At 51.5% G+C, this 24,701-nt stretch overlaps 1 protein-coding gene across 1 annotated transcript; it reads left to right on the forward strand.

The window, feature by feature from the left end:
- Positions 1 to 2,958: 2,958 nt before the first annotated feature.
- On the forward strand, positions 2,959 to 21,708 carry XKR7 (XK related 7). The gene is made up of 3 exons (XM_087720893.1): positions 2,959 to 3,572; positions 17,772 to 17,971; positions 20,534 to 21,708. The coding sequence occupies exons 1-3, from the start codon at positions 2,959 to 2,961 to the stop codon at positions 21,487 to 21,489; spliced, it is 1,770 nt and encodes a 589-aa protein (XP_087577019.1). The 3' UTR covers positions 21,490 to 21,708.
- Positions 21,709 to 24,701: the final 2,993 nt, after the last annotated feature.

The following is a 24,701-nucleotide window of genomic DNA, read 5'->3' on the forward strand; positions in this document are numbered from 1 at the left end:
AACCCTGAGCCAGTGAGATTAGCAGTAGCAATAGCAGTTAGACTTATATACCGCTTCATAGGGCTTTCAGCCCTCTCTAAGTGGTTTACAGAGTCAGCATATTGCCCCCAACAACAATCCGGGTCCTCATTTCACCCACCTCGGAAGGATGGAAGGCTGAGTCAACCCTGAGCCAGTGAGATTAGCAGTAGCAATAGCAGTTAGACTTATATACCGCTTCATAGGGTTTTCAGCCCTCTCTAAGCGGTTTACAGAGTCAGCATATTCCCCCTAACAACAATCCGGGTCCTCATTTTACCCACCTCGGAAGGATGGAAGGCTGAGTCAACCCTGAGCCGGTGAGATTTGAACAGCCGAACTGCAGAACTGCAGTCAGCTGAATTAGCCTGCAGTGCTGCATTTAACCACTGCGCCACCTCGGCTCTATTTGTCTGAAATGGTATAGGGTTTCCTGCCTAGGCATGGGGTTGGACTAGAAGACCTCTAAGGTTCCTTCCAAGTCTGCTGTTGTATTGTATTGTATTTCCTTTTCCCTCCCTCCCTCTCTTCCTCCCTTCAACATCAACCTTTCTTCTTTCCTTCCTTTCCCTTTCCTTCTCCTCTCCCTCCTTCCCTTCCGGTCTTCCTCAAGATGAAACTTACTTCCTCTTTCTTTTTTTCTTTTTCTTCCCTTCCTTCCTTCCTCTCCATCCCTCCTTTCCTTTCTTCTTTCCCCTTTCCTTCCTTTCTCTCTTTCCTTTTGCCTTTCTTTTCTCTTTCCTTTTATTTCCTTTATTTTCCTTCCTTTCTTCTCTTTCCTCTCCGTCCCTTCTTCTCTATTTCATTTCATTTTCCTTCCCTTCTCTATTTCCTTCCCTTTATTTTCCTTCCCTTCTTCTCTTTCCTCTCCTTCCCTCCCCTTCTTCTCTATTTCATTTCATTTCCTTGTTTCCCTTCCCTTGTCTATTTTCTTTCCTTTATTTCCCTTCCCTTCTTCTCTTTCCTCTCCTTCCCTTCTTCTCTATTTCATTTCCTTATTTCCCTTCTCTATTTCCTTTCCTTTATTTTACTTCCCTTCCCTTCTCTATTTCCTTTCCTTTATTTTCCTTTCCTTCTCTTCCCTTCTTCTCTATTTCCTTCCCTTCTCTCCCTCCCCCTTTTTGTTAACAAATACTCCTAGCTGAATATCTCAAAACCTCCCCATTTGCATCCCTCCTCCCATTTCTGGCTGTGCCATTCGTAAAAAAATAAAAAAACACACTCATTCTTGGATTGAAATAGCCAATGGGGACACAGCGCTTCCTTTCTCATATCGAATCGTTCTGATCCTCCCCACTCAGTCCTTGCAAGAATGCCTACTAGCCCTTGTAAAGATCTCTCCCACGAAACACCTCCACAGCGCTCCGACACACCCCTGATTCCATCACCAGCCGCACAATACCAGGCCTTGTGGCCGGCGTGGGGGGGGGGGGGGGAGAGCTTTTCAGCACCCGGCACAATGCAAACCTATCGTAGAACAAAAAAACTCGCCGCACACAAGAAACACCCCAGTATAGCAAAATCACGATGGGAATCGCAGCCATGCTCACTTTATCTACGGTCCAGGCTGCTTACGGGTGTGAACACGTCCCAGCTGGAGCCGAACCCTTACATTTTGGATCCCGAATTCTTTGGCCAAGGTAGATTTCCAGAGATGACTAGGGAGCTGCTGTGTTTTTTTTGTTTTTTGTTTCCTGGCTCCAACTCTGAGAGGCACAGCTAATTTTCTGCTTCAGCGGAGAACTTGAGAGGGGGAAATTCTCTCCTTGAATAGAGGGGAAATTAGGAGACCATTGAAAGCATTTTTTCCCTCTAGAATCTCTCGGGTATCGCCTTTCCTGGCCAGATCTAAGCCTGATGCTTGCCAGAGGAAGGGGTGGGGGAGCAGGAGCAGAAGAGAGACCTCCCCCCCATCCCCATCCCCCCCTCCCAACCAGGGATAGGAGGGCCCTGTGGGTTCCTTTCCCCCTAACCGGGACCAGTTCCTCCCAGTCAAGCCCTGGGGCATTTTCAGAAGAGGCTGGAAGGATTGTCTTAATGAGGATGCTTCCCTGGTGGGACACACACACCCCATCCCGCCCCCCGCCCCCGTCCCACACAAACACACCCGCATTAGCGGGTCTGTCCGTCCCCCCCCCCCGCCCCCTGCCCGAAATGATCTTGAGGCTTTGTGACTTGATTCTCTCCAGGCTGAATTCTTGGCACGCGAGAGTCGGGCTTTGAAGGAATGGATCGCGACGTGGGGGTGGGGGCTGTGTGTGTTTGTGTGTGTGTGTGTGTAGATTGCAGGACTTTTTCGGGTGTGTGTGTGTGTCCCAGAACGGGGCCGGGACACAGCACTGCTTTTTCCCCCCAAGGGGGCTCCCTGCAAGGATACCCTTCCCTCCCCCATTGATCTGGGTTTTGATCCCCTGCAACCTTGGGGGGGGGGACGACACCCCTTCCCTTCTCCCCGGGATGAAATGGAGGAGGACCCCCAGCGCATCCTCGGTCTCCGGTGTCAGCGGAGGGCTGATCAAGGGGAGGGGGAGGAGGGAGCCCCACCTAGCCTCTGGGGCGGGGCAGCGGCGGGTAGGGGGGAAGGAGGGGAGTGGGCGTGCCCGGGAGGGAAGAGGGGGGCGCGGCCCCGAGGATCCTCCCGCGAGGAGGCCTGGAGGGCTCGCTCTCCGGCTGCAGCCCCCCATTCCACGCCTGAGGGGTGGGAGGGGGGGGCGGCGCCGCGTAGGGAGGGGCGGGGGGTGGGCGCTGCCCGGCCTGGCCGCTCCCTTCCTCCTCCTCCTCCCCCTCTTCCTCTTCCTCCTCCTTCTCCGCCGCCGCTCGGGGCTCCCTCCACCCACCCACCCACCCACCCACCCATCCACCCCCGGTGCCCGTCCCTCTGCCTGGTCCGCCCGGAAGTCTGGGGCTGTGCCTGCCTTCTCCCTCCCCCTCCCCGCCAACATGGCCGCGAAGTCGGATGGCCAGGCGGCCGCCGCGCCCCGCTGCTCCTCGCCCGCGGCCCTCCTGCGCCGGGAAGGCTCCGAGGCGGGCAGCCTCCCGCGGGGGGCCAGGCGGGCTCCGGGCAGCCCGGCCACCGCTTCCTCCTGCTCCTCCGCCCCGCCGCCTCCCTTCCTCCCTCCCCTGCTTCCTCCTCCTCCTCCTCCTCTCCTGCCGGTGCCGGTGCCCGGGCCGCGGGGCCGCGCCTACAGCCTGCGGGATTGCTGCTGGGTGCTGGGCGCCTTGTTGGTCTTCTTCTCGGACGGCGCCAGCGACCTGTGGCTGGCGGCCGACTACTACCTGCGGGGCGACTACTGGTGGTTTGGGCTGACGCTGCTCTTCGTGCTGCTGCCGTCGCTGGTGGTGCAGCTGCTCAGCTTCAGGTGGTTCGTCTACGACTTCGGCGCCGCCTCGCCCACCGCCGCCGCCGCCGCCGCCGCCTTCAGCACCAAGGACAGCGCCGCCGCCTCGGCCGCCGCCGCAGCCGCCGCCGCCGCGCCCCGCCTGGGCTGCTGCCGCCTCTGCGTCTGGATCCTGCAGGGCCTCATCCACCTGCTCCAGCTGGGCCAGGTCTGGAGGTAGGCCAGCCGCCGCGCCCCATGGGCTAGGGGGTCCTTGGGTGGGCGAGGGGGCAGAGCCGGGCGACTCTGGCCCAGTCCTGGGGCTTGGGGGTGTTTATCCGCGTCCCCAGCCGCTCCTCGTGACTCGCGCAGGGTCCCCGGGTGATGGGGTCGCTGTTGGAGACCTTCCCTGATCAGCAAAGTTACTGGGTTTGCTTAATGACCACGTGATTCACTTAGCGACCAGCTCAAAATGGGTTCTAAAATTGAGCGTGACTCGTTTTATCACTTGGAGGTAGAGGCTGGCACTCATTCATCTACTCCAGCTCGGCCAGGTCTGGAGGTAGGCCAGCCGCCGTGATCCATGAGCTAGAGGGTCCTTGAGGTGTGGGGGGAGTCGGGCGCATGTAACCCGTCCTTGGGCTTTGGGGTTATCCGTCTCTCTGGCTGCCCGGGCGTTTCTCCTGGTATTTGTGAGTTGTGCAGGGTCCCAGGGTGTTGGCATTGCTGTTGAAAACCTTCCCTGACCAGCAAAGGGGAAGCCAGGTTTGCTTAATGACCATTTGATTCGCTTAGCGACCAGCTCAAAACGGGTTCTAAAATTGAGTCCACCTCTCTTTACCACCAGAAGGGGGGGGGAGCCAGGCCCTCATTCACCTGCTCCAGCTGGGCCGGGTCTAGAGGTAGGCCAACCGCTGTGCCCCATGGGCTAGGGGATCCTTTGGGGAGGGGGGAAGAGCTGGGCGACCCTGGCCCAGTCCTGAGATTTGGGGGCTATCTGTGTCCCCGGTAGCTCCTCGGGACTTGTGCAGGGTCCCCGGGTGATGAGATCGCTCTTGGAGACTTTCCCTGACCAGCAAAGTCACTGGGGGAAGCCTGGTTCACTTAATGACCATGCGATTCACTTAGTGACCGCTGCAAAATGGGTTCTAAAATTGAGGGTTACTCTCATTCTTCTACTCCCGTTTGGCCAGGCCTGGAGGTAGGCCAGCAGCCATGCCCCATGGGCTAGGGGATCCCTGGGGGCAGAGCCAGGTGCACGTAATCCAGCCTTGGGGTTGGGGGGGTTTACCCACGCCCCCAGCTGCCCAGGGGCCTCTCCTGGCATTTGTGACTTGTGCAGGGTCCCTGGGTGATGGATTGCAGTTTGCCACCTTCCCCAACCAGCAAAGTCACTGGGGGAAGCCAGGTTCACTTAATGTCCACATGATTCGCTTAGCGACTGCTGCAAAGAGGGTTCTGAAATTGAGTGCAACTCTCTTTACGACCGGCAGGGGAGAGACAGGTCTTCATCCACCTGATCCAACTCTGCCAGGTCTGGAGGTAGACCAGCTGCCACGCCCTCAAGGGTTAGGGGACCCCTGGGGGGGGACTGTCAGGAGGGTCATGTGACCCCCCATCCTGGAGTTTCGGGTTTATCCACATTCCCAGTCACCCAGCTTCATTCCTGGCATTTGTAACTTGTGCCAGGTCCCTGAGTGATGGGACTGCTGTTGGCAATCAGCAAAATCGCTGGGGGAAGTTAAGTGTCGCTTAATGACCACACAATTCCTTAACTACTGCCACAAAAAGGCTTCTAAAATTGAGTCGGACTCCCTTTATGACCGCCTCTCTTAGCGACAGATACTCCAGTCTGTTTGGCGCTCAACCTAGCCATAAATACAACAGGAGGAGCTGGACTCTTGCCCCTGCTGTCCCCGCCCGATCGGAGTGATCGAGCCAAAGGCCCACAGCATGCGAAGGGATGGAGGGTCCCACCCCTCCCCCCAAGCAGGAGACCCTACACCATTTCTGACAGATGGCAGTCCAGTCTCTTCTTGAAAGCCTCCAGGGATGAAGCTCCCACAACTTCCGGGGAACTTCTGTTCCATCGGTTGATGGTTCTCACTGTCAGAAAGTTCCTCCTTATTTCCAGGTTGAATCTCTCCTTGGTCAGTTTCCATCCATCCTTCCTTGTCTGGCCTTGGGGTGCTTTAGGAAATAGCTTGACCCCCTTCTTCTCTGGGGCAGCCCCTCAAATATTGGAAGACTTCTATCATGTCTCTCCTGGTCCTTCTCTTCCCTAGACCAGCCAGGCCCAGTTCCTGCAACCGTTCATCGCATGTTTTAGTATCCAGGCCTTTGATCATCTTAGATAGATTCAGATTAACAGAGTTGGAAGGGACCTTGTAGGTCATCTAGTCCAACCCCACCCCATCCCCAAGCAGGAGACCCTACACCATTTCTGACACCATTCCAGTCTCTTCTTGAAAGCCTCCAGAGATGAAGCTCCCACAACTTCTGAAGGCAACTTCTGTTCCATGGGTTCATTGTCCTCACTGTCGGGAAATTCCTCCTTGTTTACAAGTTGAATCTCTCCTTGGTCAGTTTCCATCCATTATTCCTTGTCTGGCCTTCGGGTCCTTTGGAGAACAGCTTGACCCCTTCCTCTCTGGGGCAGCCCCTCCAATACTGGAAGATGCTCTCTTGTCTCCCCTGGTCCTTCTCTTCCCTAGACTAGCCAGGCCCAGTTCCTGCAACCGTTCATCGTATGTTTGAGCCTCCAGTCCCCTAATCCTCTTTTTTTGCTCTTCTCTGCACTCTTTCTAGAGTCTCAACATCTTGTTTATAGTGTGGTGACCAAAACTGGATGCAGGATTCTAGATGTGGTCCTTGTGCCTTTTTTGGAAGGGCAGAGAGTGGAAAAGGGATTGCATCAGAAACACTTGCCGAAAGACAGATGGGAAGGGTCTCTCCTTCGCTTCCCATTTGCTGCTAGGCAGCTTGGAGAGGGGAGGGAGCTCTGGGGAGGCATTGACCTCTGAGCCCACTCCCTGGCTAATGGCTGAATGGGGACTTCGCGGCTCCTCCTCTCCCCGAGGCTGACATACTGAGCCAAACGTAAGAGCTTCCGAGCCAAATTGCCCAATCGCTCTGGAAGGCTGGCCTAGTAAAGAAGCCAGTGGTTCCAACTCAACTCCCAGAAGACGAGATGCACAGGATGCCGAGATGCATGTGAAGGAGGCAACCCTTTGCAGCGTGGAGGGGATGTGGCTGCCTTAAATGGCTGCGGAGGGCAGCTACCCCCCCCCACCACATTCCCCTTTCTGCCAGGGGTGAAATTGAGCAGCTTCTGGAGAACTGGTAGCGGAAAAATTGAGTAGTTCGGAGAACCGGCAAATACCTCCTCTGGCTGGCCCCAGCGTTGGGTGTTAATGGGGGTTTTGTAGTATCCTTCCCCTGCCACGCCCACCAAGCCACGCCCACAGAACCGGTAGTTTTAAAAAAATGTGAATTTCTCCTGCCCAAGCAGGAGACCTGACACCATTTCTGACAGATGGCAGTCCAGTCTTGAAAGCCTCCAGTGATGAAGCTCCCACAACTTCTGAAGGCAACTTCTGTTCCATGGGTTGATGGTTCTCACTGTCGGGAAATTCCTCCTTGTTTCCAGGTTGAATCTCCCCTTGTTCAGTTTCCATCCATTCTTCCTTGTCTGGCCTTTGGGTGCTTTAGGAAATAACTTGAGCCCCTTCCTCTCTGGGGCAGCCCCTCAAATATTGGAAGACTTCTATCGTGTCTCTCCTGGTCCTTCTCTTCACTAGACTAGCCAGGCCCAGTTCCTGCAACCGTTCATCGTAGGTTTTAGTATCCAGGCCTTTGAGCATCTTAGATAGATTCAGATTAACAGAGTTGGAAGGGACCTTATAGGTCATCTAGTCCACCACCACCCCAAGCAGGAGACCCTACACCATTTCTGACACCATTCCAGTCTCTTCTGGAAAGCCTCCAGGGATGAAGCTCCCACAACTTCTGAAGGCAACTTCTGTTCCGTGGGTTGATTGTCCTCACTGTCGGGAAATTCCTCCTTGTTTACAAGTTGAATCTCTCCTGGATCAGTTTCCATCCATTATTCCTTGTCTGGCCTTCGGGTGCTTTAGGAAATAGCTTGACCCCCTTCCTCTCTGGGGCAGCCCCTCAAATATTGGAAGACTTCTATCATGTCTCTCCTGGTCCTTCTCTTCCCTAGACCAGCCAGGCCCAGTTCCTGCAACCGTTCATCGCATGTTTTAGTATCCAGGCCTTTGATCATCTTAGATAGATTCAGATTAACAGAAGGGACCTTGTAGGTCATCTAGTCCAACCCCTCCCCCCGCTCAAGCAGGAGACCCTACACCATTTATGGGAGATGGCCGTCCAGTCTCTTCTTGAAAGCCTCCAGTGATGAAGCTCCCACAACTTCTGAGGGCAACTTCTGTTCCATCAGTTGACTGTTCTCACTGTCAGAAAAGATGATCCAGGGAAAATATTCGAGAGTGGTGAAATGAATAGGTTAACCCTTGCAATTAAATAAAAGCAGCAATCTGAATATTATAGCATATGGGAACTATTCTGCCAGTGATTAGAGAATAAATTCGAAAGTCAGAAACGAAAGTAGTTTAGTGAGATATAGGAAATATATCAATAAAGTTGGTAAATAATTTAAGAAGAGGATTGTTATAGCATTAGATCTATTGTGCATGTTAATATTAAGTTATGAGTAGATAATATGGTCATAAATGTTAGTTGTTATTGCATAAAGTATTTGTAACCCAGGCGCCACAGTGTTTAATGGAAGATGGATTGTTCGTATTAAAATAAAATAAAATAAAATCTATAAAAAAAAAGAAAGAAAGAAAGAGAAAGACAGAAGGACAAGAGAAAAGAAAGAAAGAAAGAAAGGAAGGAAGGAAGAAAGGAAGGAAGGAAGGAAGAAAGAAAGAAAGAAAGAAAGAAAGAAAGAAAGAAAGAAAGAAAGAAAGAAAGAAAGGAAGGATGCTCAAAGGACTCTTGCCTTGGACAAAGGGTTGGAATAGATGACCTCTGAGGTCCCTTCCAGCTGTCAAGATTCCAAGTAATACATCCCCAGCAATAAGAACTCCCAGGCAGGCATATTCCTCAAAGAACAGTTTCTTGGGACATATCCCCCCAGACTACCAGTATTTTGAATGGGAGGAAATGTGGTGTCTATGGCACTCTGCACATGTTGCTACAATACTTCACATCTTCCCTCCAGAAATCAGGTTTATTTCAGGTCTGTTATATTTATATTTAAAGTCACAACCCCTGGTATGCCCAAATATGGGAGGAAGGTCACACTTCCATTCTCTGTCCATCGGCTCGTCACAAGAGACCATCCAGACAGAAACCCAATATTTTTTACTGTTGCCTTTTTGTTACATTTGTTATATTTGTGCTGATAAATAAATAAAGGAAGACTAGTATAGATCTATTTCAAGCTATTTAGCTCTCATCAGCTAGCCATACCCTTGCTGGGAATCGAATCTGTGCTCTATTGCCTCTTAGGCAGATGTGTTAACCATTGAGCTACAGGGCTCGACTCCTTATCAGCCAGGCCAGGCATGAAAAGGCATGAAAATCTTGGTTTTGCCATCCCAAGCCTTCGGTTCGGATAGCCCAGTTTTTGGATGTGGTTATGTTAAAAGGGTGTTCTTGGCAGTTTGGCTATTTTAGGTGGTTTCCGTAAGGTTTATTCGGCTGTTAAATGTTACGGGTCATCCTTGGCCACAGTCGAGCCCAAAGTTGCTAAGTGAACCATTCCTTAAGTGAGTTCTGCCTCTCTTTATGACCTTTTGCCTCTGTTGCTAAGTGAAGCACAGCAGTGGGTAAGTTAGTCACACCGTCATTAAGCGAATCAGGCTTCCCCATTGTCTTTGCTTGTTGGAAGGTCGCAAAAGCGGATCACGTGACACCCCCCCCCCCCCGAGACCCTGCAGCCGTCATAAAATGAGTCAGTGGCCAAGCATTTAAATTTTGATCACGTAGCCACAGGAATGTTACAAGGGTCGTAAGCGTGAAAAACGGTGCTAGGTCCCTTTTATTCAGTGCTGTCGTAACTTCGAGCAGTCACTAAACAAACTTGTAAGTCGAGGACTACCTGTATATGGTTCTGAAGAATATCTCCAGGCGACACGTCTGTTTGAGAATGCAGGAGAGCTGAGAAAGTTCTACTTGTTGTGTAGGGCACAGAGATATCCATTATCCTGCAGCCGTGTTTCTCAACTTCACAACTTGGAAATGGGTGGACTTCAACTCCCAGAATTCCCCACCCAGAAATGTTTAATTCTGGGAGTTGAAGTCCACCCCTCTTAAAGCCTGCTGGCTGGGGAATTCTGGGAGTGGAAGTCCTCCCATATTAAAGCCTGCTGGCTGGGGAATTCCGGGAGGGGAAGTCCTCCCCTCTTAAAGCCTGCTGCCTGGGGAATTCTGGGAGTGGAAGTCCACCCATCTTAAAGCCTGCTGGCTGGGGAATTCTGGGAGTTGAAGTCCTGCCATCTTAAAGCCTGCTGGCTGGGGAATTCTGGGAGGGGAAGTCCACCCCTCTTAAAGCCTGCTGGCTGGGGAATTCTGGGAGTTGAAGTCCACCCCTCTTAAAGCCTGCTGGCTGGGGAATTCTGGGAGGGGAAGTCCTCCCATCTGAAAGCCTGCTGGCTGGGGAATTCTGGGAGTGGAAGTCCATTCATCTTAAAGCCTGCTGGCTGGGGAATTCTGGGAGTTGAAGTCCATCCATATTAAAGCCTGCTGGCTGGGGAATTCTGGGAGTTGAAGTCTACCCCTCTTAAAGCCTGCTGGCTGGGGAATTCTGGGAGTGGAAGTCCATCCATATTAAAGCCTGCTGACTGGAGAATTCTGGGAGTCCATCCATATTAAAGCCTACTAGCTGGGGAATTCTGGGAGTGGAAGTCCACCCGTCTCAAAGTTGCCAAATTGAGAAACACCGTGCTACAGAATGCAGCAAGGGGATGGCCATGCCTGGAATACAAGAGGGACGTCCATGCTGTGAGGACTTGGCGAGGCTGGGCATTGTTCCAGTGGTGCCAGCAATGGCTGAGTGGTGCCCATGACGACATTCTGGTCTCACTGTGACTTCTGACCCCCCTTTTCGGATGGTCAGCAGCCCGGTGATATTGGGGTTGAAACGTCCGGCTGTTTTCATCTTTGGATTTTGAGAAGCTTTAGAGGATAAAGCAACGGTCTTAAATCCTGAACTCATTTTCTTCCTTAATCCCACCCAAATGCCACAATCACACCGTTTGGCGGTGGCTGGGATTTTAAGCAAGCAGAATCTCTGCCTTGAAACCTTACCTTTTTTTTGGGGGGGGGGAATGCTGGTTTGTGGCTTCCAAGCTCTTTGGTCCCCGCAAGGAGAGTTTTTCATCCTTTATCCATCTTTCCAAAGTTTGGAAGCTGCCAATGAAAGTTTGCGTATAACTTTAAGTTGCTGCCAAGCCAGGTTAACAAGTCCAGTTTTCTAAACGAGGAAGGGTTTGTGGTTTAGTGTTGTGTAGAAGCAGGCAAGCGTGGTTTATTTGATCGATAAGCCAATGTTAAACCGGATTTGGGTTCCCAAGAGTTGCAAATGCGGGAGGAAGGCCACCGTAACCCATAATAGGGGCAACTTTCCTTGGAATCTTTCAGAAGAAACTTCATGGGAATCCATGTGAGGAGGGAGGAACGGAGGGAGGGAGGGAAGGAGAGGGAGGAGGGAAGGAGAGAGGGGGAGGGAAGGAGAAAAGAATGGAGGGAGGGAGAAAAGAGAGAAGGAAGGAAGGAGGGAAAGGAAGTGAGAGGACGCGAGGGACAGAGGAAGGGAGGAAGGAGGGAGACGGAAGGAAAGAAGGCAGGAGGAAGGGGAGGAAGGAATGGAGGAAGGAAAGAAAGAGGGACAGGGAGAAGGAAGGAAAGAAGGCAGGAGGAAGGGGAGAAAGGAGGGGAGGGAGAGAATGAGGAAGGAAGGCGGGACAGGGAGGGGGAAGGAAAGAAGGCAGAAGGAAGGAGAGGGAGGGAGGGCGGGAGGAAGGAAGAGAGGAAGCGAGGGAGAGAAGAAGGGAGGGAGGAAGAAAAGGGAGGAAGGAAGGAAGAATGGGGGAAGAAGAAGGAAGGAGGGAGAGTAAACGAGGGAGAAATGGAAGGAAGGAAGGAAGGAAGGGAGGGAGGGAGGAGGGACAGGGATGGGGAGGAAAAGAAGGCAGGAGGAAGGGGAGGGAGAAAGGAAGGAAGGAGAGGAAGCAAGGGAGAGAAGAAGGGAGGAAGGAAGGAGATAAAGTGAGGGGGAGGGGGAAGGACAGAAGGAAGGAGAGGGTGGGAGAAAGAAAGGAAGGAAGGAAGGAGAAGAAGCAAGGAAGAGAAGAAAGGAGGGAGGGAGGGGAAAGGAAAGAAGGAGGAAGGGAGGAAGAATGGGGGAAGAAGAAGGAAGGAGGGAGAGAAGTAGGGGAGGGAGAGACGAAGAAAGGAAGGAGAGAGGGAAGGAAAGAACAACAGGACGGAGCCAATGAGAGTCTTTTCTCTCCGAATCCAGCCTTGGCCCTCACTTAACCCGGGATCTTTGCAATGAGACCGGGTATAAATAGAAGCCCTTCTGCGGCAAGGAGTCCTCGACCTACGACCACAAGTGAGCCTAGAATTTCTGTCGCTAAGCGAGACTCATTTGCTAAATGGGTCTTGCTCCATTTTACAACCTTTCCTGCCGCCATTGTTCAGCGGGTCACTGCTGTGGTTCAGTTAGTCACACGGTTGTTAAGCGAATCTGGCTTCCCCATTGACTCGGTTTAGGTCGCAAAAGGGAATCGCGTGACCCCCCCCGGGACACTCCAACCGTCGTAAATGTGAGCCAGTTGCCAAGTGTCCCAGTTTTGATCACATGACCCCGAGGATACTGCCAAGGTCATCAAGTATGAAAAACGGTCATAAGTCACCTTGCTTGTCAGAAGGTCACAAAAGGAGATTACACAACCTCGGGACACTCCAACCTTCCTTCCTCCCTCCTTCCTTTATTCCTTCATCTCTCCCTCGTTTCCTCTTCCTCCTTCCTTCTTCTTCCCCCATTCTTCCTTCCTCCCTCCCTTCTTCTCTCTCTCCCTTCTTCTCCCCCTCGCGTCCTCTCCTTCCTCTCCTCTTTCCTTCCTCCCTCCCTCCCTTTCCTTCTCCCTTCTTTCCTTCCCCCTCCCCCTCACTTTATCTCCTTCCTTCCTCCCTTCTTCTCTCCCTCGCTTCCTCTCCTTCCTTTCTCCCTCCCCTTCCTCCTGCCTTCTTTCCCTCTCCATCCCTGTCCCTCCTTCCTTCCTTCCTTCATCTCTCCCTTGTTTCCTCTCCCTCCTTCCTTCTTCTTCCCCCATTCTTCCTTCCTCCCTCCCTTCTTCTCTCTCTCCCTTCTTCTCCCCCTCGCGTCCTCTCCTTCCTCTCTTCTTTCCTTCCTCCCTCCCTCCCTTTCCTTCTGCCTTCTTTCCTTCCCCTCCCCCTCACTTTATCTCCTTCCTTCCTCCCTTCTTCTCTCCCTCGCTTCCTCTCCTTCCTTTCTCCCTCCCCTTCCTCCTGCCTTCTTTCCCTCTCCATCCCTGTCCCTCCTTCCTTCATTCCTTCATCTCTCCCTTGTTTCCTCTCCCTCCTTCCTTCTTCTTCCCCCATTCTTCCTTCTTTCCTCAATTTCCTCCCTCCCTCCCTTCTTCTCTCCCTCGCTTCCTCTTCTTCCTCTCTTCCTTCCTCCCGCCCTCCCTCCCTCTCTTTCCTTCTGCCTTCTTTCCTTCCCCCTCCCTGTCCCTCCTTCCTTCCTCATTCTCTCCCTCCCCTCCTTTCTCCCCTTCCTCCTTCCTTCTTTCCTTCCTCCCCCCTGTCCCTCCTTCTTTCCTTCCTCCCTTCCTTTCTCCCCTTCCTCCTGCCTTCTTCCCTCTCCCTCCTTCCTCTCTCCCTCATGTCATAAATCTGAGCCAGATGCCAAACCTCTGGATTTTTGCTCCCGCGACCCTGGGGAACGTTGCAACAATCATAAGTGTGAAAAACCATCATTTGTCCCTCCCCCCCCCAGTGCCGTTGAAACTTCGGTCCCTAAACCAGCTGACGTAGGTCGGGAACTTACCTGCCCTCTGGCCTGAAAACATGTTCGACTTTTGCAAAAGGGAAAATCTGCAGATATGCAGCTCAAATTCAAACACACACACCCTTTTTTTTTGACTGCGTTCACACAACTCCGGAAATCCTGGTTGAGCAAACACGACAGAACCTCCCTCCCAGGACTTTGTTTTAAAAAAAGAAAACTGTACGAAAGGAAAATATAATTTTCTGGTTCGTGCAGCCTGGGGGGAAACTAACACACACCCACACACACAAAAACACACAGACGGCCTGGGGCTTGTGTGTTGTGTGAAAGTGTCCCAACCTTGGAAAGCCTCTTCTTCCCTTGGGAAGAAAAACACCGGGGTTTTGGGACGGCTGGGTTGGTTCCAGATCCGAGACTCAGCAGAGCGAAGGTCAGAGGCGCTGGGGAGATGGATTTTTTTTCTTTAATGGGTTTTGGAAAAATTCCCAGCTTCCCAAAAAGCTCCGGTGGCCTTTTTTGCTGATGCCCTGAACGGCTTTCGGAAGCGCTGAGTGGAGAAGGAGCCAAGAAACCCGTTCGTTTTTTCCCAGCTCTTCCTTGGAAGAGGCCGGCGGCTCAGAAATGGAAAATAATATTAATATTACAGGATAATGAATGGAGGGGGGGGGAGGGAGCATCTCCCTTCCTTTCATCCCGGAAGAGCATCGCCAGACAGAATAACAAGAGTTGGAAGGGGCCTTGGAGGTCTTCTAGTCCAGCCCCCTTGCTCAAGCAGGGGGTTTTGTTCTCTATATGCAATTATAGGTATACATTCACATAGTTATTATTCTTTTTTACCTTCTTATACATTTGTCATTCCATTTACAGGGTTATAATATACCATTTGGGTTGCTTTGTTTACCATCCCTTCTGCCTGTTTTGACACCGCCTTCTTTTCCCTTTCTTCTCTCTCTCCCTCCCTTTTCTACTATCTTCCTTCCTCCTCTCCTTTCCCTTCCTTCTTCCTTTACCTCTCCCCTACTCCTCTCTTCCTCTTCCCCCTCCTACCCTCTCTCCTTCTCCCTTCATCTCCCTCTCCTCATCTCTATCTCCATTCCCTCCTCTTCCTCTCCTCTCTACCTTTCTTTTTCTATTGTTGTAGGTCCTTTCTTTTCTCCCTCCCTCCCTTCTCTCCTTCCTTCTTTCCTCTCCGTTCCCTTCCTTCTTCCCTTTCCTCTCCCCTACTCCTCTCTTCCTCTTCCCCTTCCTGCCCTCTCGCCTTCTCTCCTTCTCCCTTCCATCCTTCCTGCCCTCTCTCCTTCTCTCCTTCTCCCTTCCATCTCCCTCTCATCTCTATTCTTCTCCTTTCCTCTCCTTCTTCTTCTCTCTACTATCTCCTTTCCTTCCTTCTTCCTTCCTCTCCCCTACTGCTCTCTTCCTTTCCCCTTCCTGCTCTTCCTCCTTCTCCTTCCATCTTCCTTTCCTCACCTTATCTTCCTTCTTCTCCTCCTCCTCTCCTCTTCTCTTCCTTTCTTTTTCTGTTATTACAGGTCCTTTCTTTTCTCCTTCCCTCCCTTCTCTACTTCCTTCCTTCCTCTCTCCTTCCCCTTTCTGATTCCCTTTCCTCTCCCCTACTCCTCTCTTCCTCATCCCCTTCCTACCCTCTCTCCTTTTCTCCTTCTCCCTTCCATCTTCCTCTCCCCACCTCTACCTCCCTTCCCCTCTTTTTCTCCTCTCCTCCTCTCTTCCTTTCTTTTTCTATTGTTACAGGTCCTTTCTTTTCTCCCTCCCTCGTTTCTCTACTTCTTTCCTTCCTCCTCTCCTTTCCCTTCCTTCTCTTACCTCTCCCCTACTCCTCTTTTCCCCTTCCTACTCTCTCTCCTTCTTCCTTCCATATTCCTTTCCTCACCTCTATCTTCCTTTTCTCCTCTTCCTCTCCTCCTCTCTTCCTTTCTTTTTCTATTGTTGCAGGTCCTTTCTTTTCTCCCTCCCTCCCTTCTCTACTTCCTTCCTTCCTTCCTCTCCATTCCCTTCCTTCTTCCCTTTTCTCTACTCTACTCCTCTCTTCCTCTTCCCCTTCCTGCCCTCTCTCCTTCTCTCCTTCTCCCTTCCATCTTCCTCTCCTCACCTCTTATCTTCCTTCCGTCCTCTTCCTCTCCTCCTCTCTTCCTTTCTTTTTCTATTATTGCAGGTCCTTTCTTTTCTCTCTCCCTCCTCTACTTTCTTCCTTCCTCCTCTCCTTTCCCTTCCTTCTTCTCTTACCTCTCCCCTACTCCTTTCTTCCCCTTCCTACTCTCTCTCCTTCTTCCTTCCATATTCCTTTCCTCACCTCTATCTTCCTTCCCTCTTCTTCCTCTCCTCTCCTCCTCTTCCTTCCTTTTTCTATTGTTGTAGGTGTCTCTTCCGGCTCTTAATTTTTATTTTTCTTGGGGTGATATTTCCGGAAACCCAAAAATAGTTGAATATCGTTTCTTGTTCCCTTTCCTTCTCAAATCTATCCTGATTATGTTTCCCCACTTTATATCTTACTTTTGAATATATACTTACTATTTTCTTTCCTATTTCCCCCCCTTTACCCCTCCACATTTGCTTCTTAATGGCGTATGATCTGGGTTCCATATACACTTTAACATTTCATCTTCGTCTCTTAATTTTAATTATCTTCAAAGTTTGGGGTGATTTTTTTCCCAAGGGAGTGTGTAGAGTACAGATACGTCTGGCTACCTAAAACGCCAAAAGAGAGGATGGGCGGAAAAAGGTGTTTTATTTTCGATGCTTTCCAGGAAGAATGCGGCCGAATTGAGCCAACAACCTTGGCCGATGACCTCTACGCATCACGCCAATTCTGGGAGAATATCAACGGCACACCCCCCCCCCCCAAATGCAGATCCTGCCTTTACAAGGCGCCGGATTTCACCGAGAGTATTTTCTCCGGTGAATTAAAGCAATCAGTCACCGATCCAGAAATGTCAAGTGGTTAATCGCTGAATCCCAACGAGGCTCGCGTATCTCAAGAAGGCACAGCTGCATAAATATTCCCACCTAGCCCCCCCCGCCGCCCACGCAGTTCTGATGATCTAGATTTCATTAAAAGCCTGATTATTTTTATAAATGATGCATGTTTTTTTTTAAAAACTCTATTTTTCCTCTTTTTCCCCACCCTCTTTCTCGCCTTAAAAATATAGTCCTTTTGCATCGCCATGGTGGGAATTGGGAAATGACCTTAAAGCAGGGATGTCCGAACTTGGGAACTTTAAGACTTGTGGACTTCAACTCCCAGAATTCCCCAGCCAGCCATGCATGGCTGGCTGGGGAATTCTGGGAGTTGAAGTCCACAAGTCTTAAAGTTCCCAAGTTTGAACATCCCTGCCTTAAAGGCATTCCTCTTTGTTCCTGCCCATTTTCCCCCCTGATACGGAGACAGATTCTGGTTGGTTGATTTTATTTTACCTTTTCCTGGGCGTATACAGATGGTTCTCGACTTGAAACAACTCATTTAGCGACCGTTCAAATTTACAACGGCATTGAAAAAGGTGAATTATGACCGTTTTCCGTACTGACCACTGTTGTCGCTTCCTGCGATCAGAATTGTCAGTCCCGTGATCCAAATTCCCACGCTTGCCAACCAACTCGCGATTATGACGGTTGCCGTGTCCCAGGTTTTCAAGTGATCCTCTTCTTCTGACAAGCAAGGGGCGGGGAGCTAGATTCACTTAACAACCGTGTTATTAACTTATCAACTGCAGGGATTCACTTAACAACGGTGACGGGAAAGGTTGTAAAATGGGACAAAATTCACAGAGCGGCTGTCTCACTTAGCAAGGGAATTTTTGGGCTCCATGGCGGTCGTGGTCGGGGCCAAGCGTCGGAATTTTGATCCTGCGATTGCACTGGTCATAAGTGTGAAAAAGAGTCATAAGCCCCTTTCCCCAGTGCCGTTGTAACTTTGGTCACTAAATGGATGGTTGTAAGTCGAGGACTACCTGTCTTTATGACGGTTGCTGTTGTAACTTCGGTCACTAAATGGATGGTTGTAAGTCGAGGACTACCTGTCTTCATGACGGTTGCTGTTGTAACTTCAGTCACTAAATGGATGGTTGTAAGTCGAGGACTACCTGTCTTTATGACGGTGGCAGCATCCACGGGGTCACGCGATCCCACTTTTGCGACCTTCTGACCAGCCAAGTCAAGGGGGGAAGCCGGATTCACTTTACGTCCATGTGACTAACTTAACAACGGCAGTGCTTCGCTTAAGCGAAGGTCGTAAACTGGGACAAAACTCACTGAACGACTATCTCGCTGGGCAGAAATGTGGGGCTGCGTTGCGGCCGTATAGTCGAGGACCACCTGTGCCCGCCTCCCTCTCTCCCCCCCGTCCTTTCCCGCAGGTACCTGAGGACCCTCTACCTGGGCCTCCAGAGCCGCTGGCAGTCGGAGCATCGCCAGCGCCACTTCTACTGGAGGATGATGTTCGAATGTGCCGACGTCAGCATGTTGCGCCTCCTGGAGACCTTCCTCAAGAGCGCCCCCCAACTGGTGCTGCAGCTGAGCATCATGGTGCAACAGAAGAGGATCTACCCACTCCAGGGTAAGCGGAGGGGGGGGGCGTGGGTGGGAGGGAAGGGGGGGTGAGACACCTGGAGAAGGTGAGAGCAAGGCCAGAGAGAGAGAGAGAGGGAGAGAGAGAGGTAGGTAGGTAGGTAGGTAGGTAGGTAGGTAGGTAGGTAGATAGATAGATAGATAGATAGATAGATAGATAGATAGATAGATAGATAGATAGATAGGGAGAGGGAGAGAGAGGGGGAGAGAGAGAGAGGGAGAGAGAGAGGTAAGTAGGTAGGTAGGTAGGTTGGTTGATGGATAGATAGATAGATAGATAGATAGATAGATAGATAGATAGGGAGAGAGAGAGAGAGGGAGAGAGGGAGGTAAGTAGGTAGGTAGGTTGATAGATAGATAGATAGATAGATAGATAGATAGATAGATAGATAGATAGATAGATAGATAGATAGATAGATAGATAGATAGATAGACAGACAGACAGACAGATAGATAGGGAGAGAGAGAGAGAGGGAGAGAGAGGGAGAGAGAGAGGTAAGTAGGTAGGTAGGTTGGTTGGTTGATGGATAGATAGATAGATAGATAGATAGATAGATAGATAGATAGATAGAGAGAGAGAGAGAGAGGGAGAGAGGGAGGTAAGTAGGTAGGTAGGTTGATAGATAGATAGATAGATAGATAGATAGATAGATAGATAGACAGACAGATAGATAGGGAGAGAGAGAGAGAGGGAGAGAGAGGGAGAGAGAGAGGTAAGTAGGTAGGTAGGTTGGTTGGTTGATGGATAGATAGAGAGAGAGAGGGAGAGGGAGGGAGAGAGAGGGAGAGAGAGGGAGAGAGAGAGGTAAGTAGGTAGGTAGGTAGGTAGGTAGGTTGATAGATAGATAGATAGATAGATAGATAGATAGATAGATAGATAGATAGATAGATAGATAGATAGATGATAGATAGATAGATAGATAGATAGGGAGAGAGAGAGAGAGGGAGAGAGAGGGAGAGAGGTAAGTAGGTAGGTAGGTCTGGGGGGGAAGAGCCGAGGTGGCGCAGTGGTTAGGGTGCAGTACTGCAGGCCACTTCAGCTGACTGCTAGTTCAGCAGTTCAGCGGTTCTAATCTCACCGGCTCAGGGTTGACTCAGCCTTCCATCCTTCCGAGGTGGGTGAAATGAGGACCCAGACTGTGGGGGCGATATGCTGACTCTGTAAACCGCTTAGAGAGGGCTGAAAGCCCTATGAAGCGGTATATAAGTCTAACTGCTATTGCTATTGCTAAGAGATCTCTCCACTAGGTGAACTCAGAATAAATTAGGAATCGGGGAACCTCCTTGCCATTCTCTGAACTTGGTTGCTTTCTTGCAGACGTTTCATGAGCTGATTGGGTAATATCATCAGTGCTAGAAAGGAGTGGGGTTTGCGGAGAGGAAGAAGAGGTAATGGTACAGGAAGAGGAGGAGGAAGAGGAGGAGGACTGCGGGGTCCTTGAAGCTCTCTGAGCTTGGTGGTTTTCTTGCAGACGTTCCATAACCCAACTAGGGAACATCATCAGGGCTAGAAGGGAGGGGGGTATGTGGAGGAGGAGGAGGACGAGAAGGAGGAGGAGGAGGACTGTGGGTTCCTTGGTGCTCTCTGAACTTGGTTGCTTTCTTGAAGACATTTCATGACCTGGGTAAGTAACATCATCAGTGCTAGAAAGGAGTGGAGTATTTTTGGAGAGGAGGAAGAGGTAATGGTGCAGGAAGAGGAGGAGGAAGAGGAGGAGGAGGAGGAGAAGGACTATAGGGTTCTTGGTACTCTCTGAGCTTGGTAGTTTTCTTGCAGACATTCCATAACCCAACTAGGGAACATCATCAGGGCTAAAAGGGAGTGGGGTTTGAGAAGGGTGGAATTGCAGAGAGGAGGAAGAGGAGGACTGTAGATCCTGGGTGCTGCAGATTTGAACAGTGAGGAGGTTGGGGAGGAAGATGGGCCACTCCTGGAGCCTGGGGAAGGCTCTGATGAGGGCTCTGTGTCGGAGGGAGAGAGGGGGCCGTCTGGCCGTGATTAGGTGCCTTCGGAGCTAGACAGCAGTGAGGCAGAGGACCAGCGGGAGCCTGTTCCCAGTATGCACATGCGCAGAGTTGCCAGAAGAACAGTTGAGAAATCAGGGTAGACTTGGGAGTAAAGCCACAGGTGGACGGTGAATAGTCCCTCCCAGAGGAAATAAAAGAGGAGAGAAAGGGGAGGGGGCTTTTGCAGGAAACAATGCGTTCGTTCATTAGATTCGTTTCAGGAGTGTGAAGATCTGTCCGTGAATCTCAGAGACTCTGTGCCCAGCCTTTCCTTACACAGCACCTCATTTGGGAAGTATTGACATGGCAGTTTTCCAAGCTAGATAAGGTCTGTGGTCATAAATACTCCTTTGAAAGACTGTTTGCCAGGCCTTGGCTGAAGGGGAATGAGAGGAATACACATTCGTTTAATGAAAGGGGTTTCGTGGGGATCAGGACTCTGTCTCGTGCTGTTCGGGGAAGCCTCGGTCAGAACACCTTCAATGATACCTTGTCTTCTGCCTAATGTGTTGTTCCCCTTTGTCTCTCCGTTCCTCTCGGGAAGGTCTGTCAGCTTCCGCCTCGCTGGTGTCCCTGGCGTGGACCTTGGCCTCTTACCAAAAGGTGCTCCGGGATTCCCGGGAAGACAAGATGCCCATGTCCTACAAAGGTGCGATGGTCCAAGTCCTGTGGCACCTCTTCACCATCGCCGCCCGAGCCATCGCCTTCGCCCTCTTCGCCTCAGTCTTTCAGCTCTACTTCGGCATCTTCATCGTCACCCACTGGTGCATCATGACCTTCTGGATCATCCAAGGCGAGACGGATTTCTGCATGTCCAAGTGGGAGGAGATCATCTACAACATGGTGGTGGGCATCATCTACATCTTCTGCTGGTTCAACGTCAAGGAAGGCCGCAGCCGTTGCCGCATGTCCATCTACTACGTCATCACCCTGCTGGAGAACGCCGCGCTGACGGGCCTCTGGTACTGGTTCCGCGAACAGTACGTCATCTCCGAGTTCTACGCCTTGATCATCGTCTGCGTGGTGGCCTCCAGCTTCGCTTTGGGGGTCTTCTTCATGTTCATCTACTACTGCCTCTTGCACCCCAGCGGAACCATTTTCGGGGCCCAGAACACTAGCTGCCTCTGCGGGGAAGAGTCCACCGCCGTACCCCGGGCTACTGGGCCTCCGCCGGATGTCATCACCAGTCCGCCGCGCTCCTTGCCGAGGACTACAGAACGAGAGGGGATCCCGGGCGACCGAGACAGCTGCGGGCCGGTCTTTCAGGTCAGGCCCAGCATGCCTTCCACCCCCATAGCTCGGGCCCCACGGACAGAAGGGCCTGTTATTCGCATCGATTTGCCACGGAAGAAGTACCCCGCCTGGGACGCCCATTTCATAGACAGGCGTCTCCGTAAGACCATCCTCGCTCTTGAGTACACCTCTCCGGCCACGCCGCGCCTGCAGTATCGCAGCATGGGGGTGTCGCAGGAGCTGTTGGAATATGAGACCACGGTGTGAGCTGGCCAGGAGGGACCCTTCCAGGGTTTGTGGGCTGAACCTGGGTCCAAGAAGCCCAAGTGAGCAGGCCTTGGGACCATCCAGGTTCCTTTTTTGGGTGGGACAGCGGGAGTGGCAGGAAGCATCAGGATGTCCCAATTCTCACATCACGATATTCGGTTTAATTCCTCCTTCACATGATACGGACGGCTCGTGGCTCCCCCGTATAATGGTGGTCAACTGGTGCTATTTGCTGTTCTCTCAGCTCATTGTCTGGGATATGCATTGGGTGGGTTGTGGACGCCCTCCCCCCCATCCTTGTGGGCAGGCCCCCTGTTTATCCTCCCCCCGAGGTGCATTCCAAGAGGGACCCTATTTCCCAGCCAAGCTTCTCTCCAAATACCTCACTGTGACTTGAGCCAAGGCCACCAAGGGCTTCTCTTATTTCCGGTGCCCAAGAAGCGGTTGGCTGGGAGTGGGTGGGTGACATGAGCAGAGGGGGGCCATCTCTGTGGGGAGTCTGGGGGGGGCTGGGGGAGGTGACGGGAACCGCAGAGCCCAAGGGAATCTTAGAATGAGATGGGAAGACACTTATAAACAGGAGGAGACATGGATTTTAGGCTGTGAGCTACTTTCTGGCAATTGTGGGGGGTGGGATTTGGTCCCAGGACTGGGCATCGGTGGGTGCTTTCCTTTCTTCTGGAAAAAGGCCAGGGGGAAACTGGCAGGTTTTTACACCGAAAACAGAGCTGGGGTACAGAGGTAGCACCGTTCACCCCGTTTTCAACTCGTCCGCCAATTGAACAGAAAGATTTCCCAAGACAGCGTATCCAGCAGACACAACATGTCGGGGAGGGCAGATTCTGGATTTGGGGAAGGGTCCGTAGTGCTGTTAAGTATGCTTTTTCACCAGATGGGGGAGGAGGGGGCAGGAAACACCCTTCATTGCCCCCTTTCCTATTGATATTTGTCCGTCCACAAATGAACGAGAGGGATTCCTGAAGGAGCCGATCCGATTCTAGGGACCCCCCCTGGATCGAAATTGTGCCATGAAACCCGAGCTTTTAGTGAGTATTAAAAAGGGTGGGGTGAGGGTGGGGTGGGGTTCTTATGATTGTTATTGAAGGAGGGGGTGTTAGTATTATCCTTCCAATGGGCAGGCTCCAGGTGGGGTGGGAATGGTATGTGCGAATGGCTTGGAAGAGGGAAGAAGAGAGGCTGTCTAAGGCAGTGTTTCTCAACCTTGGCAACTTGAAGATGTCTGGACTTCAACTCCCAGAATTCCCCAGCCAGCGAATGCTGGCTGGGGAATTCTGGGAGTTGAAGTCCAGACATCTTCAAGTTGCCAAGGTTGAGAAACACTGGTCTAAGGAACAATTGCCATATTTTTCGGACTATAAGACGCACCAAGATTTCGAAGAGGTAAGTAAGAAAAACAAAGTTTTTGTCCTTCCCGGCCCCCCAGGAGCACTCTGCAGGCTTCAGCAGAGCTGGAGGAAGGCAGAAAATGGGCCATAAATGTGGGGGGGGTGTCTTTCCCCAGCCCTGCTGAAGCCTGCCCAGTGCTGCTGGGGGCTGGGGGAGGGCAAAAACGCCTCCGTTTTTCACCTGTTTTTTTTTGTAAAAATGGGATGTGGGGGACCGGCTGCGGGAGGCTGTATTCGGTGTATAAGACACATCAACATTTCCACGCTCTTTTAGGGAAGAAAACGGTGCGTCTTATAGTCCCAAAAATATGGTAGATAAGAGACGGCTTAAGCCTGAGATACAAAATGGTTGCAGGAATGGAACGGAATTGAATTGGATTGAATACAGGTAGTCCTCGACTTACAACAGTTCATTTAATCACCCTTCAAATTTACAACGGCGGAAAAAGTGACCTGACCTTTGTCCACACTCTTCCACATTGTCGCACCCCCATGTTCGTGTGTGATCAAAATTCAGACGCTTGGCAACTGGCTCATATTTATGACAGTCACAGCGTCCCGGGGTCAGGCGACCTCCACGTGGGACCTTCCGACCAGCAAAATCAACGGTGGAAGCCGGATTCCTTTAACCACCGTGTCCCTAACTTAATGACGTCAGTGATTCATTGAACAAACGTGGCAAGAAGGGTCGTGAAAACGGGGCGAAATTCGCTTAACAAATGTCTCGCTTGGCGACAGAAATTTGGGGCTCAATTGCCGTCGTAAGCCGAGAACTGCCTGTACTTGATTTGGCCAAGTGTGACTAGACACACCAGGAAATTTGTCCCTGGTACGGAAGGACACGGGAAGAGGATGAGGAGCGAAACCTTCCCTAGTTTCTCAGGCTGTATAGGAGACGGTGGAGATTTGTAGCTTCAGATTTGCAAGATGGGGAGTGAGGCCGGACCGCAAACACAACCAGATGGACTGATTCTATTTTACTGTAAGGCTACATTAACACAATCTTGCAAGTCACCTTTACATCCTGAGAAACTAGGGAGGGTGGTCCCTTCTAAGCTTCGTTCTCTTCTGGCCCGCTGGCGGCCAGTGGAGCTGGCCGCAGAGTGGGACAGTGAGGAGGTTGGGGAGGAACCTGGGCCAGTCCTGGGGGCCGAGGAAAGCTCAGACGAGGGCTCTGCGTCAGAGGCAGAGAGGGAGATAGACAGCAGTGAGGCAGAGGAACATGTGGAGCCTGTTCCCAGTGTGCGCATGCGCAGAGCTGCCGGAACACAAGAACAACTCAGTAATCAGGGTCGGCTTGGGAGTAGAGCCACACCGTGGAGGTGATTGGCCCCTCCCATAGGAATCAAAAGAGGAGCAAATGGGGAGGGGTCTTTTGCAGGAAACAATTTGTTCCTTCAGTTGGTTCAAGAGTGGAAAGTTCTGTTTGTGACTCCAAGAGAGTCTGGACCAAGTATTGTGTTGTCCTCCATTTGGACACTAGTTATCTGGTAGCTCTCCAGATGAGATAAGGTTCGTGTGGATAAAGATTCCTCGGAAAGACTGTTTGCCAAGCTTGGCTGACTGTGAATGAAAGGAATTCACAGTCGTGTCAATGAAAGGGGATTTTGCCGGGACCAAGACTCTGCTTCATGCTTTGTAAGGAAGCCTGGGTCAGGATACTTCCTCCCTCCGTTATGCAGCTGAGGACTAAGCCAGGGGCCCCCAGCCCCCGGGCCATAGTCCACTATCAAACCTTGAGCTGTTCAGAACCAGGCCGCGAAAGTGGCGGGCAAGTGCGTGCAAGCAGAGGCAAGCATGCATGCA

The sequence above is a fragment of the Thamnophis sirtalis genome, unplaced genomic scaffold (genome assembly GCF_051295495.1).
Source record: "Thamnophis sirtalis isolate CommonGarterSnake01/CBP01778 unplaced genomic scaffold, rThaSir2_p1.2 scaffold_7, whole genome shotgun sequence".
Taxonomy (NCBI): Eukaryota; Metazoa; Chordata; class Lepidosauria; order Squamata; family Natricidae; genus Thamnophis; species Thamnophis sirtalis.

Excerpts from the sequence above, each read along its gene's own strand:
- XKR7 (XM_087720893.1), top strand. The coding sequence starts at position 2,959 with ATGGCCGCGAAGTCGGATGGCCAGGCGGCCGCCGCGCCCCGCTGCTCC. Across the intron at positions 3,573-17,771 it reads CAGCTGGGCCAGGTCTGGAG|GTACCTGAGGACCCTCTACC; the intron begins GTAGGCCAGCCG and ends CCTTTCCCGCAG. Across the intron at positions 17,972-20,533 it reads GAGGATCTACCCACTCCAGG|GTCTGTCAGCTTCCGCCTCG; the intron begins GTAAGCGGAGGG and ends CCTCTCGGGAAG.